The sequence below is a fragment of the Oreochromis niloticus genome, linkage group LG15 (assembly GCF_001858045.2).
Source record: "Oreochromis niloticus isolate F11D_XX linkage group LG15, O_niloticus_UMD_NMBU, whole genome shotgun sequence".
Lineage (NCBI taxonomy): Eukaryota > Metazoa > Chordata > Actinopteri > Cichliformes > Cichlidae > Oreochromis > Oreochromis niloticus.
Genome location: NC_031980.2, coordinates 5,729,352 through 5,750,287, shown reverse-complemented (window position 1 = coordinate 5,750,287; position 20,936 = coordinate 5,729,352). Strand labels below are relative to the sequence as shown.

At 40.3% G+C, this 20,936-nt stretch overlaps 1 protein-coding gene across 5 annotated transcripts in view; it reads left to right on the top strand.

The window, feature by feature from the left end:
* LOC106097917 (uncharacterized) overlaps positions 1-20,936 on the top strand; it is a 98,844-nt gene that overhangs the window by 34,358 nt on the left and 43,550 nt on the right. Inside the window, exon 3 of one of the 5 annotated variants that reach the window (XM_019346200.2) lies at positions 12,325-12,467. The exons of the other annotated variants lie outside the window; for them this stretch is intronic. Coding sequence (XP_019201745.1) covers positions 12,325-12,396 — 72 coding nt within the window. The 3' untranslated portion in view covers positions 12,397-12,467. Of the gene's footprint in view, positions 1-12,324; positions 12,468-20,936 lie in introns of those variants that run through there. 5 annotated transcript variants of the gene reach the window in all.

The following is a 20,936-nucleotide window of genomic DNA, read 5'->3' as shown; positions in this document are numbered from 1 at the left end:
TTCAAGGTGAGCATCAAAATGGGAAAGAAAGATGATTTAAGTGACTTTGAATGTGACATAGCTGTTGGTGTGAGATGGGCGCACCTGGGTTTTAGAGAAAATATCTAGTGAGCAACAGTTCTCTGTGTGGAAATGCCTTGTTGATGTCAGAAGTCAGAGGAGAATGGCCAGATTGCTCTGAGCTAAGGTAACAGTTACTGAAATAACCACTTGCCACGACCAAAGTATGCAAAGAGCTCTCTGAATATACAACATCAAACTTTGAAACAGATGGGCACCAGCAGCAGAAGACCACACTGGGTGCCACTCCTGTCAGTTAAGAACAGGAAACTCAGGCTACAGTTCACAACAGAAGACTAGAAAAATGTTGCCTGATCTGATGACTTTCAGTTTCTTCTGCAATATTCAAATGGTTGGGTCAAGATTTTATGCAAACAGCAAGAAATCATGGCTCAATCCTGCCTTGTATCAACAGTTTAAGGTAATAGTAGTGGTATAATGTTGCAGTAGCAGTAGTAGTAGATGCTTACTTAGTTTGGTGTCGGATGTGGGAAGCTTCCAAAGCCCAGCATCCACACCCGATAATCAGCCACTAACCACTGCACAATGGTTGCTTCAGCTTTACTTCCCTGAGGTGACCTTATTAGGCCACTAGGAAGTTGAGCCTTGCGTGCCAATATCACTGCAACATCTGCCCCTACAACAGCTGATAAGTCTGATTAGTTTTTATACAAACACTGTCAAGGCACAACAATATAATAATGAACAGGGAAGTGAAGGGGCAGCAGTGTGACAATGCAAGGACTTGAGTTTGTAGTGTACTACAGTTCACCTGTGTGAACAGCGCTCTGTTTGTACTCCCGGCTCAGTGATACGAGTGGCTGTTGGGACGCGTGATTTTAATGCCACGCCCCACCCCTCCATCTAACTAATCAGATTCAGAAGTCGTAGCTTATGTCACCATGGCTACAAATGCTCCTGGTCGCATAGGTTTCCTCTCCCCTCTTACCTTTCCTGACATCCCTCTCTCTTTTTTTCTTTCTCTCTCCCTTCCCACTGTCGGCCTTATACCTCCAAGCCTGGGAGCGGAATTCTGGGAACATTTTTCCATGTGAAACAGCGAGGGTCAGCCTAGGGGTGTGACGCCACGGCATTGTTCCCGCTGCGAGGAGAGGAACCGTGCGCCGTTAGGCCAATTCCTGTCCGCTCCAAAAAAACAGCCACTTTCTCACACTGCTTTCCTTCCTCCGCCAGACAGCTCAAAACAATCCCAGAGTGTTTGTGGGTACGAGGTTCGGAGAGGCAAGCCACAGAGCAAAGAGAAGTGGAGGGAGAAAGAGTAAAGAGAAAAAAAAGTAGAGGAAAGAGCGAGAGAAGTCTTTTTCTGTTGGTTTATCCAGACTGTTTATGGGCCATTGAAAACAAACAAAGGGGGAAAAAAAAGATCCCACTGTGCCCAACTGACACTCGCTGAAACAAACGGCAGGCTGACATTATATCTCTGTAAGTGGGCTTGAGCAACCGGCTGTGAGCCCGCCTGCCTGCGCCTCGGCATTATAATCTGTTTTGTTGTAAAAACAATGAAACATTCTTGTCATAAAAAAGTGCACGCTGCTCCCTCAGCAATGAGCTTTTAATTTCTTTTTTCTCCCCTCTCCATCACATGCTCATAAAGATCGTACATATTCAGATGGGTCCTTGGGGAAAACTATAATCTCATTTGAATGTTCTGGGGAATTTGCTCACACACGAGTGTGAAAGAGAGCTTTTTAAAATGAAGTTTTCCTGAGCATCTTCAGATGTTTTGGCGGTCAAACCCATTTTGCTCCACTTCACCATAAATGGTTCCTGAATAGCCAAACTAGTGGTTGCAATCTTAGAAACATTACCATGACCCAGAAGTAAATGACAGAGCCCCATTCCTGTAAACAGAAACGTACTATTAAAGTTGCTGAGATGACACAATGACAAAAGGATGCACCTCTGTTATCATATAAAATTTGTTACTTCCTATGATTTTCTAAATTGCAGCATTGGGTTTTTCTTTTTTTTTGGGTCTCCACAGAACGGTGAAGGCGTCTGGCCCAGTTTAGATGGAATGAGCACTTGCACTATGTTTGCATCCCTCCTGAGGTCAGAAGTTTAAAGGGTTCCAAATGTGCGTCTTTGTGTGCATATTTAATAGGGGACGCGGCCTTGCATACGTGCACAAACTGGCACTGAATCAAAGTATCCCCCCTCCCTCAGGCTTGTCCCCAACCCCAGCGGTCCCCTCTCACGACCCCATCGTGATGGTCCCATTGTTTTATTCCGCCATGCAATCTGCACGTATGGATAACTCAAACGACACATTCTTCTCTGTCTCAATGTGTAGAGTTGATACAGCTTGGCGGAAGTCCTAAACTTTATATGTGACTTATGCTTTCCTGCAGACTGTGAGGAGGAAACATGATAGGAAGGATGAGGCATCCAAATCCCTCTCATACGTAAAACAGGAGACGATTCTAATTTGGTGCTTTTAGTGTTTTCTTACAGGTTTATTTGACGTTTTCATTGTGCTCCTGTTTATGTTTTTGGGAATTTTTGAATACCCCCCTCCCCGCAAGTGTTTTTTTTCGCCTACCTGTTTTGACCGAAATGGAAATTGAACCCATTGGAAGAGGAGAGAAAATAGCCTCGGCTGCTCTCTAGAGTTTCCTGCCTGTTGTCAGGTTTGTCTGTGTGCGTGCCCTGTCCTCCGTCCTCCTTGGCCTGCTTGTCCTCCCCACCCCGCCCCTCCTGTCTGAAGATGCATGAGTGTGTGTGTGAATGTGTGTGTGAGCGTGAGCTGGATGTCTGGGAAAGCCTCTGACACAGCTGAGGGAGGGGATGAGCAACAGGCCTAATATAGTATGCAAGTGTGTGTGTATGAGTGTGATGTGTATCATTAAGGAAGCACCTGTCCCGTGTGACCGTCAGTTCTGCTGCATTTATCTGACCCCTCTCACATCAGGTGGCTTCCTGGTTTGCGTCACATGCTGCTACCCGATTCCTGCGTTGATTGGCTGATGTAAGCTCCTCCTCTTCCTTTGCTGCTGCTCATTGAGCTGTAGAGCGGCTGCTTCTTCACACATGTTCTGTGGCCCAACATTATTATTATTATTGTTATTATTATTATTATTATTATTATTATTATTATTATTACTATTATTTAGGCTTCACTATTGAAAACTGTTGCATAAATGGAAGATGGCTGGATTAATGCATGTGGGTAAATTATGTAGTGTTTGAGCATATATCCAGCAAAATATAAGACCTAACTCAGCCTGGACCACCATAGGCAAAAGATTATTGTTAGTATTAATATATAATAGAAATATATATGGCAGTATGAGTCTGCTTTGGGACAGCAGAGAGCAGCAGCAAGGCCCCCATTACTTAAACACAGCAGGCATCAGTGACAACCGAAATTAGATCTGTTAAGGAAGATGTGACATGAAAGCAGCATCCAGGGTGGAGGTTGGGTTGCAAAGCAGCTTGCAGATGCACAGGTACTGTTTACAGCTTAAATACTTTGTCCCATCCTAAATTTAGCAGTTGGATGCTACAAAGAGCTAAGCTGACTGCTGATGTGGACTGACATTAAGATTAGCTGATCTGGCTCAAGATCAGACCCATAATCTATGTAGAGAATGAATTTGACATCCCCAAAACCAGGCATGTCAAACCCATACTGTCAGCATAAATACATTTCATTACAAATTTCATCACTAAAAATGTCTTAATATAAGAAAAAGAAGTGCAATTTTACCTGGACATGTCAGTTCTTTTCTAAATGATAAAGAAAAGTAATAAAGTAAAGGAATCTGTTAGCACAACTCTTTGTGCTAACTAAAATGTAAAATTACAGAAAAAGTTTTAGTGTCCCGTAATTATAAAATAGAAAGTTTTTGCTGTGTATCTGGTCTAAAAACCCCTGACATTTCTATAATAGATAGAAACAGCAACCTTATCATTATTAATTGTTTTTTAATGTAATTTATTGCCTAATTACATTGTTGTAGCATGAATGCATGAATGTGGGAAATCTTTATGCAAATAGATTTAAAAGTCCTAAATTTATGTCTTTCTTCATGTTTTCAAGAGCTGTCCATTGGAACCAGATACTTTACTCAGAGGCCCTTTCTGGCATCTGGGCCTTATGTTTGACACCCCTGCCCCAAACCAAAAAGCTCAAATAGCATAGGCTGTAATCTCTGGCATGACCAGCTGACTAGTAGGAAAAATTCAAAAAAAATTTGCATTTCAGGGTTAAATTCTTAAAATGTAACTTTGTTTTAGTGCCTTTCTCGTTCTCTGCGACATTTCTAAAGCCCGCCTTCCTGGTTTTTACCTCACCTGTAGTGCTATATATTTTGCTACCTTAGGCTCTTTGCATTTTTTATTGCATCTTAACAAAGGTAACAAAGTATCACATGCTGTAATCTTTTCCACTTATTGTTATTTTAAAAAATGTCTTACTCAGCATTTTCCTTTAGCTATAGAGAGAAAGAGGAGGTTGACATTATTTTTTCCTATGCGATGGCAGAGCTTTCACTAAGAAAGAGACAGTGAAACAGCTCAGACCTCTAAGAAGTACCACAAAGTAGAGCCTCCCTCTACCATGACCTGCCCCCAGGAAAACTGACAGATAATTTGGAGTACAGAAATACTACACAGGCTTTACAGTCTGTCAAAAACAATTATCACTTTAAAACCCACTTAAGACACAGAAGAGACTGCTTTGACCCTGCATGTTCTGAATCTTTATAGCTGCCACTGGCAAACAGACATTAGTGTTTTCTTCTCATCCTTGTGTTGAATTTTGCTCTCTGCACTCTTGAAATGTTCCTGTAATAGCCTTTTATGATCCTCTCTATTCTTTTCTGTAATATTTGAGCATCTAATGGGGACAAAGTTTGATCATCCAGTTTTATTGGATTTAAAATAAAGCAAAGTAAAAAGGGCACATTGTGACATTTTTCCTTATTTTTCTGTTGTGCTGTTCCTAACAGAACAACACATTCACTCCCTCCCTGCGTCTGTCTTATTCCTGTAAACACTGATCCATAAAACCCACTGCAGTTCTTTAAATTAGTCCCTTTTATTGCAAATGCACCCTTAAAAAAACTTCCAGCAAGCAAGGTTTTGAACTGTGTTTGTTTACCAGCAGGAGTCTTTTCCTTGATCCCTTCAAAAGCGGCCTACTGTATTCTCTGATCCAAGCCCAGGACGAGACCAGCTGGGTTGCTGCATACATCATTTGGGGAATTAGATGATTGTGAGAGCACAGAGACAGATTTAGCAAACACACAACACACAATCAGATAGTTGTGTGATAGTATTTCCCACAAGAGTCTGGGTAACACTAATGACTGCTGACAAACCCCATTTCCTTAAAGAGTGACCAGGTCATTTAAAAGCATCCTAGCTCGTAAAAGTCACCTATGTCAAACAAACTTGAAAAGTGTAACCTCCTATTTGCTTTGTGCTCTTGGGTACTTGAGTTATACATGAAGCTTTCTGGTATAATTTCAAAGTGGACTCTTTTGCGTGCAGCTGTCATTGTACTCATGTCAAGGTCAGATTACCAGAGAGCAGCAGGTGTGCGAAAGTTAGCAGTAATAACAATTTGGCTGAAAAAGCACTTTTTCTTCATTGTCCTTGCACAGACAAGGACAAATCCACCCCTTCCCCAACACTGTATATAAATTCCCTTTGACATTGTGTTTAGACAATAACTGTTCGCCGACAATACCGCATTGCTAAATTATACTTAGTGTTACTCCTTAAGAAACCCCTGACTGTCTCTTTGACTTGATAAATGGACCCATAGGACAGCTAACCTGACCATTTATGAGTGGCAGTAATTGAATCTGGCTTAAAGGAAGTGATTCAATTACTTTTGTGTGTGACACAGCTTGCCCCCGCCTTTCTCTCAGTCTAATGGTATGGTGTCTTCAGAGAAAGCTGTCTGAATAACACTCTGTCATTACACTTAAGGAAGACTGTGGGATCGGCAGCTAGCTTTTCAATAGTCTAAAGTGCCCTCAATCCTGTCTCTCTTTTCAAAAGAAAAAGAGGTAAAAGCCTATTTCTTTGTGTGTATTGATTTGGACATATAGGCATATTCTGCATTTATTACCCCCACAATTATTGTTCTTTTCAGAAAAGGACTCATGACATGACAAGGATGTTACTTACTGTTGATGTGGACCCAATAATTCATACATTAGAAATATATTGGATTTTGTCCAGATGGGATATACTCCTATTCACTTATGTTTGTTTTTCAAGTATTCCAAGTCTATCTGATCACTGACTGATATCACAGAATTACAGAAAGTCAGTTGAGTGCATAAGGCATTATATTTCCTACATTGTCTTCAAGAATATTCTCAAATTCAACATTTTTAAGTACTGTATGCACTCTCAGGCATCTCCATTAGGTATACATGTTCAATTCTTATTGCAAAAATTGGTCCAAAAAAGAGAGAATTTCCAGAAAGTTACAGCTCTCAGGACCATTGTGTTGTTGGTGCTAGAGACAGAATAGCTACAGTTTTCACATGAGCTTACCAAAACATTTCTGCTGCAAAATTCAAGATGGTAGGTCTTGATGCATACTCAGTAATCCAGGTAAGTAAATCCCCAAAAGTTGATTCTGTTCATCTGGACGTAGCGTTTTGACTGGGAGAAACGTTTCGTCACTTATCCAAGTGACTTCTTCAGTCTCAGCTGACTGCAGGTTTCCCCAATCTTATAAACAGTACATTTGCATAATGACTGAAACTACGTAATGTAGTGTAGCGAGTAATGTAGTGTATGCTGTTAAGTGCCAGAAGGATTGCCAGGATTTATACATCGGGGAAACCAAACAACCTCTGGCGAAGCGGATGGCACAACACGGAAGAGCTACCACATCAGGCCAGGACTCCGCAGTCTATTCACACCTACAGGCCAGTGGACACTCTTTCAATGATGAGGATGTACACATCCTGGACAGGGAGGAACTCTGGTTTCAGCAGGGAGTCAAGGAGGCCATTTACGTGAAAAAGGAAAGACCATCTCTGAATCGAGGAGGGGGCCTAAGGGTACATCTTTCACCAATGCTGTGATTGCAGCCATTCCCCAACTCTCTGTGAATGGTACTCATGGTCTTTGATCAGTGAGCTTTGATCAGTGGTTGTTGATCAATGGTCATGAGAATTTGCATATTAATGATGAAGGACCTGACCTCCCAGCCCTTTGTTCCTTCAGTGGTACTAGATTCAGTCATTATGCAAATATACTGTTTATAAGTTTGGGGAAACCTGCAGTCAGCTGAGATTAAAGAAGTCACTTGAATGAGTGACGAAACATTTCTCCCAGTGAAAACGCTACGTCCAGATGAACAGAATCAACTTTTGGGAATCAAGATGGAAGGTTTAGAATTTCTGCTGAACATGAATCCATCTTGCCTTGGTATCTGGAGAGAACCCACAATGACATGATGAGATCATGTAAATTCTCCGGCCTGGATTTGAACCCTGGCACTTCTTGCTGTGGGGCAACAGTGTTAATTAGCACACCACTGTGGTGCCATTCTGTGCAAAATTGCAAAATTAGTTGAGATTAAATCAGTAGTTCAGTATTTTATGACTATATGTTTCTCTAGTAGGAACTGGGTTGTGGCAGCATCTGATTTTCTTTTTGTTTTGTTGTTGTTGTTGTTGTTGTTTTTTTATAGTGGATTAGGTGCTGAACTATTCCATGGTTGAGCAGGACTTCCGGTACACTATGGACATTTTCCACACAAGGAGGCAAGACTGAACCCCCCATCCTTTGTATTTGAAAGAAAATAATTTGCTACAGCACTAGAAAGTACAGTGCATGCAGAAACAATGCATTCTAATAAAAAGAGCTAATGATATTTTAGAATTACACACCTCTGCCTCCTCCATGTAATATTGGACCCCCATAGCTAGCGGTTCTGTATGAAAGACTGACCAAGTCGGAAGGGTGGCAGTGGCTTTAATCGCCAGTTTGTTGACCTGGAAGCTGCAGTTCATGATAGCTTTGTGTATTGTGCATTGTTTTCATTCTCTGTTTATTTTAGTTTTCACTTGCTGTTCGGTTAGGTTTATCCACCTAAAAGAAGTGGTTAGGTTTAGGGAAAGATTGTGGTTTAGGGTGGACTACGCCCCCTCACAACATAATATCTGCTTGCTGAAAATGACAGTTAAAGGTCCTCAGTAAGCTTTGGTGACCAGTAAATTGTGGCAAAACATGAGAACAAAAGGCAGTTTGTGCATTGTTTGTGACAATTTGCGACAGTTTGGGCCAGAGACAGGAATACCGGGAGTCCTGGAATGGCGGGGGAAAAACGCTGGTCCCAGACTGCTTGGTATGCACAACATGTTTTAAGCAGAGCCTTATCGCATTGAGATCGAAGCTGATGTTGTCGCTATGGTCTGGTTTGCAACAAACACTCACTAAATCTCCCATCACAATCACAAATGCCTTTAACTGTCAACATGTTGCTTTCTTTTTCTAATTCACAACACGGATGCCGTGCACAACAAACACAGGTTGCTTCCTTCTTGTAAACTGGCCCGTTTTCTAGCTCTTTGTACAGTATTCAGACCAAGCCTTTAAACCCTCCAACCCTCCAACTCCTCCTCTTTTGACTGCCTGTGACACACTACTGAAGAAAATATAATGAGCCTAATTGACTTGGGGTCAATTTTTGTGCAATTTCCTTTTTAATGGGCAATGCTTTGATGCCATTTGTTTGGCAAATGGCATATGCCCCTAATTGTCTCTCTGTGAATTAAGCCTCCCCCTTTCTCTCAAGTCCCAAGTGATCTCCAGATCCTGTGAGGGCTTAAGTTGGAAAAAAAATCTGTAAACCCCAGTTGGATGACAACAAATGATGCTGTGGCTGCTAATTGTGTGTGTGGAGCTGGCAGGAACAGGATGATTAAAAGTCAGAGCAGTCAACTTTGCATCCAATGCTTCGTATTTGACAGATCACCTAGTGGAGACACCTCACAAAGCATAGATTTGTACCAGGTATGTTTTTGCACAGGTTCTCTTGTGTTATTGTTTTCCCAGTACCCATAAAGGTACACGTGTGAGCTTGGCTGTAGAGGTTTTTCTCATCAGGGGCTTGGTTCCCAGGGATATTCATCCCCTGAGGCAGAAAAGTAACATTGGCCAGAGTGTGATTTGGTGGGAGAAACACAGTCCCTGGATCTTACAGTGGAACACATGGCCTTTCAAACACACAAAATCACACATATGCACACACACACACACACACACACACACACACACACACACACACACACACAGCCATCTGGGCAAGGCAAATGTCAATTAAATCCAATTCACCTCACGTCACTCAGAAATTGAAGCCATAGTGCAACATTATTAAAACAATGATGTATACTCTATTGGAGACAAATGAGCAATACATTTCTCTTCTGATTGCCTATAAAGGATGAAAGATGTCTCCTCTAACTCCAATAAAAAACATGAAGATGTAATCGTGATTGGATCACTTTAATGAATGACATGTCAGTCTACAGCAGCGGACTGGACCTACTGAGGTATTGGCTCAATTATCTTGAAATATTCCAGCTGCAAGAAACAAATATTTCACTAGTTTCATGTCAGAATTATGTATGCAGAGGTTTCCTCGAGTGATCTGGGAAATGTATCTCTTGAGGGGCTGAACCTTGTGGAGTTGCTGAGACCTGACACACTGCTCATATATGAACACCACAGACGAGCAGATTTCCTTAAAAACAGCCCCAGGGAGTTTTTTCTTTTTCTTTTTTTTTAGCCAGAGAGATGATCTCATCGGAACTCCACAGACCTCAATATACTTATTATGTGTAATAACTTATGTAATAATTAATTCATCCATATTTGTTTTCTTAGTAGATTTAATTCTAGAGATATCCAAGGCATGTCCAGGCCATTTAATTATGCAACAGTTGGCTTTTTATTCAAGAGCTGGTTGAAAGATGAAGATGAAAAAGTCCAAAAGACCTCCAAGCAATACATATTTGCATAAAAATAAAGAAATCATTGAATATCACAGCAGTCATTATGTAGCATCAATATGTTTTCTCCTCTCTCCTCTTCTGACCCGTTGGATTTAATGTCCTGACATTTCAATTTGTGATATAAACATTATTCGCCAATCACAGAACATGAAAAATACAATAATATATACTGTATTTGGTTTTAGTATAATTTACAGTTTTATTTGCACACACTGCTTACAAGGTAAAGCCACACACATAAAATCTTGAGATCTCTACTTCCAGTAGAGATAAAACAATACTTTTTATCTGTCTGAATCTTTTTACTTTTTACTTTCAATAACAGTTTCAACTTTACGTTTGCCATCCTGCACCAACTTGCAGTGTGCCATACATAGGAATGACATCAGTCGTGTTTCTATCTTATTGATCTCAGATCAGTGTCAGGGGACTTTCGTTAGTCCTTAGTCTCTTTTCCTTTGTCCCTGCTTTGTTATAGTCCTACACATGCCGCACAGTACGGACACTTTCCTTATCTCTTGGCCTGCATGTGCAGTCATGTTTCAAAGCATTCTTATCTGATTCTCGCAAACATGTCCTGCACTGGCAATCTGCACACAGCTTGAGGGATTTTGTGAAGTTCAGAGTTTTTCTTTTATGTGGAATTCAGTCAAGTGCAAGGACAGTGCTATATGTGTTTTGACTTAACCCCTTTTCAGAGTCAGCATGAGAAAAGACGAACAGAGTTTATATATTAAAATTGAGTTTTGAGCTACTCTTTCTTTATGCTTTCCTAGAAAAAAGGAAAATAGGTGCAGTGGTTTATTGAAACATGCAAACATACATGGAAATACAGTGGTAAGACTACCTATATTTTTCAACACTCTCTTAGGCAGCTTTCTTGTCATTTCTTTAAGTAGTCTTCAGGAGTAGTTCTCCAGGATTCTTGAAGGACATCCAAAGCTCTTCTTTGGATGTTTTCTGCCTTTTGTTCTGTTCTCTGTCAAGATAATCGCACACTGCTTCAGTAATTCGGAGGTCTGGGCTTCGTATGACTGATAGCATTCCTCTGTGCGCTTTTCTGTTCATGTATGCTTTTACTACATTGGCAGTGTGTTTGGATCATTGTCATGCTGAAAACTGAAGGCGCTGCCAATCAGATGTTTTCCAGATGGTGGTCTATAGTGGATCAAAATCTGACGGTGCTTTTCTGCAATTCCGTCACTTTGACATGATCCCTGCTGAAATGTAGTATAAACCATGACAGAGCCTCCACCATGTTTTACAGATCACTGTATTCTTATGCTTTCACCTGTTTTCTCCCCCTTTTCTTTACTATTTTCTTTCTGCCTGTCATCTCTGGCATTGTCATATTACACATGCACTCATGAATAATAATAGAAATGAATTGCTGGGTAAATAAATAAAAGAATCAAAATAAAAACACAAACAAGCCGAGCCTATAGCAGATCTATAGAGCTCATCTTGGAAAGGCTAACGCGTTTTGTTCAGCAGTGCATTCAGATACTGATTCTGATTGCAAGAGCTACCAGACATGACAAGCTAAAAAAACAAAATAAAAGACAAAAAGATGGCTGTAGACACTCACTATTGTACATCTCCCCCGACTTTCTCCATGCATATTGATAACAGTTTGAAGCAAAGATTCATCACTCCATCAGACCTGTTGACACTGATTTTCAGTCCAGTTCTTGTCTAATTTGGTATAGCTCAGCCTTTTCTCCCTGTTTTCTTTCATTAAGAATGGCTTCTTGACATCAACCCTTCTACTGAAACCATTTCTGATGAAGCTTCAGTGAACAGTAGGTGGATCAGCTGAAGTTCCAGATGCATCTGTCAGGTCCTGTATCAGGTCTTTGCCGGATGTATTCCTACTTCTTAACGACATGACTTTGAGATGCTGTTTTCTAAGAACACACCACACACTTTGCAAAGATATTATAAATGATAAATAGACTTGTCATTGCATAGAGCTTTTTTACTCTAACTGAGCACTCAGTTGAGCTCTGAACTGTTGTTGAAGACCATGTTAAAAATACAAGAAAAAGTCTGGCTCCTTTGAAGCAAAATATAAAGAAATGCATGGAGCTCAAGACCTTTGCACAACACTGTACATAAATACAAAGCACATATATTTGCCCATAACATAAACATTTTTAAGATGGAAGTGAAACATTAAAAGCCTTACAGTTGATGTTATCCACAGTTTTTGCCTGGCATTGATTCGCGACATGTGTGCTCAATTTCCTAGACTCACAAGGGCAAAGCAGAAAATAACAGTGGCAGCCCAAATGAGCGTGTGGCAGCAGACCGTCGTCACTAGCCCCACAGAGCTGCCTCTGGCCTTAATCAGCCAAAGTCAAAGTGATAAGTAACCTTTCTGTATGCTGGTGCAATTTTATGTGTTTTTTTTCTTTTTTAAAATATACAATTTGTCACAGTAATGTTGATGATATGTTTTTTAATGTATCCGGGTGTGTCTTCGTTTGATGCAAAATGGGACAAACAAACCATCCTTTTTTTGCAGTCTTCTTTTTATATGTGAAATCAGGAGGAGGTTTTCAGACATTCCTGAGGCTGGAAGAATGACAGCTCGCCTGGTGATTGTCTGGATCTGGAGTTTGAGCGGAGGACAGAGAGAGAGGGAGAAAAAAAACCCACGGCATGCCAAAGATCAATGGGGGTGGGGGTTAGGGAGCCTTCAAAACGAAGAATTTTTTTATTAGATGGGAAAAATCTTGCTGTTGCTGTTTTTAAGAAATTCACAGTGAATATAAATACTTAAGTGAGAGTTAACTTACAGAAAGGTTAAGCATTACTCCTCTGAGATAAAGCAACAAGTGACTTCTAGGGGGGGAAAGTGCAGTTAGAGTAATGTGAATGTCATTTTTTCCCCCTTTTCTTGTGACTGTATGCCTTAGTAGACAGTCTACTGTGGAAAAATGAACCCAGCAAATTTTAAAGACTTATCATCACGGGCCAAAATATTTCACATGCATGCTTGGAGAAACATACAAGGAATTTCCTTGCAGGCAAACACAGCTGCCCAGAGCTCTCTTGCAGGGTGTGCTGAAGTATTCATACTTTTGCTCTAATTCATTAGCATTGATGAAGAAAACTGAGTTTGCTTGCATTTGTTGATAAATCTTTCAATGAACATTTTATCTGAGCATAAAACTCCACCCTTGAGCAGGCCCGCAGCACTATGTCTTACTATTGAAGGTCACTGAGCAAACAGCCGGGAAGTTCCAGTTGATTATTGGTTTCCAGTGGCTTACTGCGCATACACACACCAAAAAAAGTCTTTGTCACATAATTCTTTAAAGACGCAGTATGCTCCTTTGTAAGCCAAGCACAGCTGCCATCAGTTGAAATCGTTGCATGAGCGCATGTTTATTGAGAACAGTCCAAATAGTTTATATTGTCCCTTATCGAAATATGGCATGCACATTTCACAAAAACGCTCTCGTAAACTGTTCTCTGCCACTTGTGTTCCCTCATGAATTGTTGTTCTTATCTTCCTGACACCATGCCCCTGAAACAAACAGACCATGGCACAATGAGAATTAGAAAAAAAAATAGAAAGAAAGAAAGAAAGGAAACAAAGTGTGATCTGTGTGTGTGTGCGTGTGTGTCTGTGTGCCCCTGAAAACCGTGTGTGTGTGTGTGTGTGTGTGTGTGTGTGCGTGTGTATGGAGGATTATCTGTGTACAGTACGGTTGCTTGCGGTTTTGGTGTGTATATACTTCTGGGTATATCCAGGTGTGTACTGTACATGAGCTCTTGCAGGTAGAAGTGGAAAAGCTTAGCCTTCTGATGGCTGATGACAGTGTGACAGGTCAAAGTGGGGTTTATTTTTCCAGGCTTTTATTGTAAATACAGCTCAGGACTACAGAGCATGCAAAATGGGCGTACTTAGAAAGAGAAAACACAGATGGACACCTGGAAGAAAACCGGGAGGGAGGGGGGGAGAGAGAGACAAAGTTTGAAAATGTTCTGCTCTGTCAAACAGCTGCAAGTCAGCTTCTCATTCAACTGAGACTTCAGTGCTTTTGGCAGACGCCAGGCTACAGCAGCAGTGATTGGGTTTCAGCTTATTGGGCAATTCTCTGCGAGGTGGGGTATGCACACATCATAAAATTTTTCCTTTAAACACCTTTTATGGGGCTTCTTTTCTAACAGAATGGTTGAATTTATTTTTTTGCGTGTAAAACAGAGCTCATTTACTCTCAGTTTCCTTCTTCTTCCTGGAGCTACAATGTGGTAGCTTGTCCTAAACACCTTCCCTACTTCAGGTGGCTCGCTCTCTGTTTAAACCATTAGTCTAGAAATCTGGTAGGGCACAGTATGTGCACGGGGAGTCAATTATTGTCTGCATTTGCCGACATATGCAGACAATAATAGAGTGAGTTTATACAGTTCTTTCCCAGCGCCTTGAAGTTCTTGACGTTGTAAAATGAAGGACGACTCACACATGGGAAGCTCGGCGGCATTTCAGCTGGGTTATAGAGCTGGATGTATGGTGTTGTTTGATCCTACAAAGACTGACACTGAAATCTGTAAATCATAAATATTGTAAAGCTGTTAGAGTACAGGTCGCTGTTTGGCAAAAGGATGATATGCAAAGAGCTATGAGCAAAGTAGGAAACTTTGTTGAGCTGGATTATCATAATGTTAAAAAAATTTGCTTCTTGTCCCCTTGAACAGGACAGCACTAACTTTACTTTCACAATTTACAAGAAAGCAGCTTTTGAGGTGTTACCTGTGCCTGACCTGACTGACCTGCCTGGTTGTAATATGATGAGGCAGCACGCCGTTATTGCCTGTTGTGCAATCTGGCCAGAAAAGAGACGCGGCAACTCAGGCTTCAAACACCGTCTTGAATAACAAGCCGAGCAAAAGGGGAAAAATTGCTTGCATTTAGAAAGCCTCTGGAGGTCAATCAGTCATAAAAGAAGCAGGGGAAAATTTGGAGAAGAACAAGTCAATGTATTTGTTTTCAGTCAACGTGTTTGAGTTTGGAAAGCGTTCTAAAAATTCCTCATCTCCGCTGCAAAGAAAGAAAGCACCTGATGCTGTTTCGGCTCCATCTTCAAAGTCTTCTAGAATATGTTCTGAATATGTACCAGTGACTCTCGCCTGCTTCAAAACACAGCACACCACACCAGTTAGGCCCCCGTTACCAGAATGGGCACAGTTAATCGGTGGGTTTGGGTCAGGCTGAATTATTTTATTGCAGAGATTCCCATGAACATTTATTTAACAGTCATTCATGCTTCCCAGAGGATAAAGCCTACAGATGTCATAAACTATATCTAGCAGAAGTAGGTTGAAGTAAGTGGTTTTGACTGAAATATTTTGATAGGCACCGGATGCAATCTCATGCCATTTGCTAGACACACTTATACCCTCAACAGTATGATTTAATAAAAACGTTTTTACGGCATTTGGAAAACATTCAACCTACAAATCATCAGCCTTTCATGTCATTGCCATTGTGAACTTGCTAGCATGCTGATGTTAACATTAAACTCAAAGCAATGCTGTATCTGAGTTCAACTGCAGGTGCTGTCAAAGACAAGTGATATAAAAAGGACATAAGTTTAATCTTTTTTAACATCAACAACTTCACCGAACAATACCAATGGAGTGGGATATATATCAGAGGGTTATACGTTCACACAGCCACATGCTGGAGTACCTGCTCACCACTAAAGCCCCATCCTGATATAAAGCTGTTGTCACTCATTGGTTTGCAGCTTCTCACAGACAGTTCAGGCTCCTGTTGTGCAGAAAACCCTGTAATGTAGTTAAATAAGTCAATCAGTAGTGTCCTTTGCTGCAATCTTCTTTGCTGATCCTCTTCAAAAATAAAAAAAAAAGGTTGAATTCATGCCACTGATGATTTTTGTTAATGCAAATTACTGGATTTTATTGACCTTGGTTGCTACAGCTAATCTCTTCTCGTGTAGATGTTCAGATAGATGGGAAGTTAACTGTAACATGTAAAAACCTCAAAATGAAACATGTCTCTTACAAAAACCGAGCCATAGTGTCTAACAACTTCAGTTGTTTCAGAATGATAACAACCTACAAGATTTTTTTCCAAAAAGCTACTAAACAGAAAAACCTTTTTTCATATCTTGAGCAATAGCTCTCCAGGCTTTCTGGATGTCTTCCAAGTTTTTTTTAAATTTTATTTTGGCAGCTTGATCACAGATTTTCAGTCGAGTCCTTGTATCTGACCATTTTCAGGGCATTATAAAAAATTATTCAAGTAAAAAAAGAAGCTACCTAAACCACTGGATGAATAATTGTGAACAATTGTGTTTAGAGATAAGAGATAACTTAGCAAAGAATCAATTGTAAATTGTATCTTTAGGAACTTTATTATCAGCAGCCTGTCACAAAAACTTTCTAATTAATGAATTGATAAAAAATGATATAGGTAACAAAGTTTGATAGGCATAAAATAGTATTTTGAATAGGATCTGAAGGTCATGTCCTTTAGAGACAAAGACCTGACACAGGACCTGAAAGATGTGTCTGGTCCCTCTGTTGATACATCAACTGTTCGTTGAAACCTCAACAGAAATGGTCTGAGTGGAAGGGTGACTGCCAAAAAGCCACTGTTAATGAAAGGAAACGGGGAGAAAAGGCTGACTTGTAACAAACAGGTAACAGGTCTTATGGACTGATGTAGCCAAATTTCACAATGTTTGCTCCAAATTGTTGTCAGTATGCACAACAGTGAGTGTCTCAGCCATCTGTTAAATGGGGGAGGGTTTGTTATTATTCGGGACTGCATTTCAGCCAGTGGTGTTGGGACTCTTGTGAAAATTGTTGGAATTATGAAGAACCATCAGATTTTGATCCACCATATAATACCATCTGAATTGACAGCAGCTTCATTTTTCAGCTTGACAATGATCCCAAACACACTGCGACTGCAGTAAAAGAATACCTGGATAAAAACATACAGTGGAACAGTAAAGACTGCCCTCTTCAGACCTAAAGATTATTAAAGCAAACAAAAGGCGGCCAACATCCAGAGAGGAGCTTTGAATGTCCTTCAAGAACCCTGGAGAACTATTCCTGAAGACTAATTAAAAAAATGACAAGAAAGCTGCCTAAGAGAGTCCAGGCTGTGTTGAAGAATAAAGGTGGTTATACCATATATTGACTTTAAAGTCAATAGGTCTTTCCAATTCAGCTCTGTTTTTGCCTTATATACTGTATTTCCATATAAATTTGGACATGGCAATAAATCGCTGCACCTATTTCCCATTTTCCTAGTAAAACATAAAGAAATGAGAGGTGGCTCAAGACTTTTGCATAGCACTGTAACTCGGAAGAGAAGCCCCTGATTTGGAGCTCTATAGAAGGTAGATGGAGGCCGCAAACATAAAACCTGCTTTTGAATGTTTCTTATTGGTCATGACCCAGGGAAACTAGAAACATTAAAAGCCTTTTTTCCAAACTAGTGTGATTAGCACACGCTCTCAGGTACTTTCCCTACCCGTGGCCAGGCGTTTTTAGAGGCGGGTAAATAGAAAGCAGATGCTGGCTGAAACACAGGAAGCCTTTTAAAGGTTTGGATCTAACTCTTTGTGACACACTGTGTCGATGCAGAGGGCCAGATGGGAAGGCTGTGTGTTTTTGTTCCGGGAATGATAGGAGGTGTTGTTGGTGACACTGCAAATATCTTCACCTGTGTCCAATATAAGATTGAACTTTTTGATGAGTGCTTTCTGCTGCAAACAAGCCGTGACCAGAACAAGGCCTTTGCACAAAAGGAAAGCTTGAATAATTTGTTCTGCTTGGAGGAGGGATTACTGTGGATATACTTCAAGTTATTAAAATATGCATGTAAGGTTTTAAATGTTTATTAAATGTATTCTCCAGGAGAAATGACTCATGCGATTTTCCTTCTTGGGCTGGATACCCAGTGTGTAAATGTGTGTGTGCAATATCTATATCAGTGTTGTCTTTTTTTTGTCTACCGAGGTCTGTTTGCCACCACAAAGTTTGACTTCATCTTTCGTTGGTGAGGAGGTCACATTATGCCTTGGGTGTGCTTCACTAGCCACAGAGATCTGTGTTATCATCAAACAGAGATACAGATTGTTCTCATTTAACTTTGCATGGGAGAGGCTTGGCAGAAAGCAGCAGAGGCCTCTTCAAACAAAAAGGTCATTTAATTCAACGCAATTGGAAACATTTGACAAAAGACCTGTGTGCAAGCGGTGAGTTGGTTGAAAATGTAATACGTTTTTTTGTTGCAATTTTGTATACTTTTTTTTGCAGCGTGCATGCAACAAAACAGATCTTAGTCCACTTTGAGGATCTTCCTGGTGATATAATTCCGGAAATGATTATTTTTCAATATTTTTTGATCTGCCTTTGAATCACTGAAGTCTAAAAACATGTGTCTTCCAGAATGTTCCGATAATTTTATGCTTCTAATAATCAGTGACAGCTGCCTCAGTGTGATTTCTGCCAGATTGAATCCAACTTTTTTTTTCGTTAAAGAAAATATGTTGAAAGAAAGATTAGTGAAGATTAATGAAGCCATAGCTGTCCAAAAATCACTATAAAACAAGAACATGCCAACAATCTATCCACTGAGTAAATGGAAACAACACAGGAATTAGCTAATGGACTGAATTTGACAGTTGCACTCACTATGGTGGCTTGATCACTAAGTTATGAAGTGTGTAACTGCGACGGCTCTGTTTCAAATTCAGGCAAGACTGTCAGTCTTGTCACATTTTCTGTCTTTCTCTCCAGGCTGCTGCAGTGTCAAATGTAGGCAAAAATGCCTTGTAAACACTAATAACCAGCAAAATAAGTATGTCCAGGGCATTATTTTTACATTATTTATGTTGTGATATACTTGTTTACTCATACTGGCTGTAATTATTATAACAGTTGAACCATTGCAAGAAAACCAGATACCTTTAAAGGTTTAAAGAAGCAGGGAGAGAATTTCTTAAAAAAGGATGGCCAGAAACGATGGAACAGAGCCCAAGATACCCAGACATTTAGCAACTTTTATGGGTGTAACTTCCAAGCAGTGCTAGGCCAATCATTTCTATTAAACTGTTAAATGCTATAAAATATTCACATTTGCTCAACTTCCTAGCCTTGCAGGGATTTGTATGATAGGGTTGCTGTCCAAAATACTGTCAAAACTGTCACATTTCAAGCTTCTGAAAAACTGAAAAAATTATTCTCCTGCATCATATGTATCCATGATGTTTCAATTTAGTTTTATTTATATTGTGTAAGTTCACTTCAGTGGTTGCCTCAAGGTACTTTATATTATAAGCTAAAGCTCAAACAAGATTAGAGAGAACACCAATGATCACACAGTCTGCTTTGAGCAAGGAGTTGGCGATGGAAGGGAGGAAGAACTTTCTTTTACCAGTGACAAACTTCCAACATTACCAGGTTTAGGAGGGCAACCACCTGCTGTCAGAGTTTTAGGAGTGAGGGGGAAAGAGAGAAATGAAGAACATAAGTCATCAAAAAAAAAACAAAATAGAATCCACAGGAGTGAGTGGACATCCAATAAGTGACGAATCTGAATTTCTGCGCAAACATAACTTAAAACTGTCCTTTCCTCTCATTGAGTTAAATGAGTTAAACTCCCCTGTCAAACTGAATTTCATATTTGTGTTGGTTTATACAGAATGAACCATAAAAATACACAATTAGATGTAATTAGACTGTATCACTGCCCAAAATAAAAGACAACAGTGCAGCAGTACGCTACTTCTAAAGACGTTTTTTGCATTTAGATTGGGATGCCGTTATTCTACTTTTTCACATGCGCATGCTCGGATGGTGTGATTACAAATGAACAGCGGGATCCTTCTGTGATTGCAGTTCTGTGTGTGTCAATGCGAGAGAGTGGTTGGCGTCTTAAGTAGTGGTGGTGTGGTTTGCGGACAGCTGGCACACGCTCTCTGCTCTGAGTCACTGAAAGGGAAACCCTGATGGTGACGAGCCGAGCATTTACATCAATTAGCCAAAACATTTAGACCTCTGATAGGTGAAACAATGCAATGCCTTCTGGGAAAGGTCGAGTCCTGGCAATCATGTGGATTTTACACCTAAACATTGTTACAAAGCAAGCACACTCCACCATGTGATGCATAACGCAACCTACAGGACACAGCGACTCTGGTGTTTAGCCGATAGCAGAAAGGGGACCTACACACAAGTCAACAGAGGGTTTTAATGTCATGACTGTTTGGTGTATATCATCATTTTGGGATACTACAATGTTTTGATGTGGATTTTTGTGCCTGCATGTTATACATTTGTCTCCTGACATGACTGTTACCTAAACGAAGCGCTGCATTTAGCAGCATTTCCTCTGGGTAACAATCATGTCAGGAGGTTCATTTAATTGAGTGGAAAAGCTGGTTCAGGCAGTACTATATTTGTGTTGTGCTGACAGGTGAGCCCAGAAGGAGTTCACCTTTTGTTGGGGAATGAGTCTTTTAACGGATATTCCTGTCCAACAGCTCCAACAAAGTGTTTGCAAAATACTGACCAACATGTGCTGCTCTGTTTGTGGTGCAGCTGAACCTTCCAACAATATTAATACATTGTAGAAATATAGAAGCAATTGTTCTCCAGGGTGTCTGAAGGTCTTTCACTGTGTGTGTGTGTGTGTTTTTGTTTTTGATTTTTCTTTTTACAGTTGTACATTTTTACTCATTTCCAGCCCAGCCCTTATATGTGACCATTTTCAGAGGAATGTTTCTTTTTTTCCTTAAGCCATTTAACACTGACCTCTAAATCATTCAAGCATGAAAAAGGCACCTATTGGATGAGCCAATGTTGTGTCTA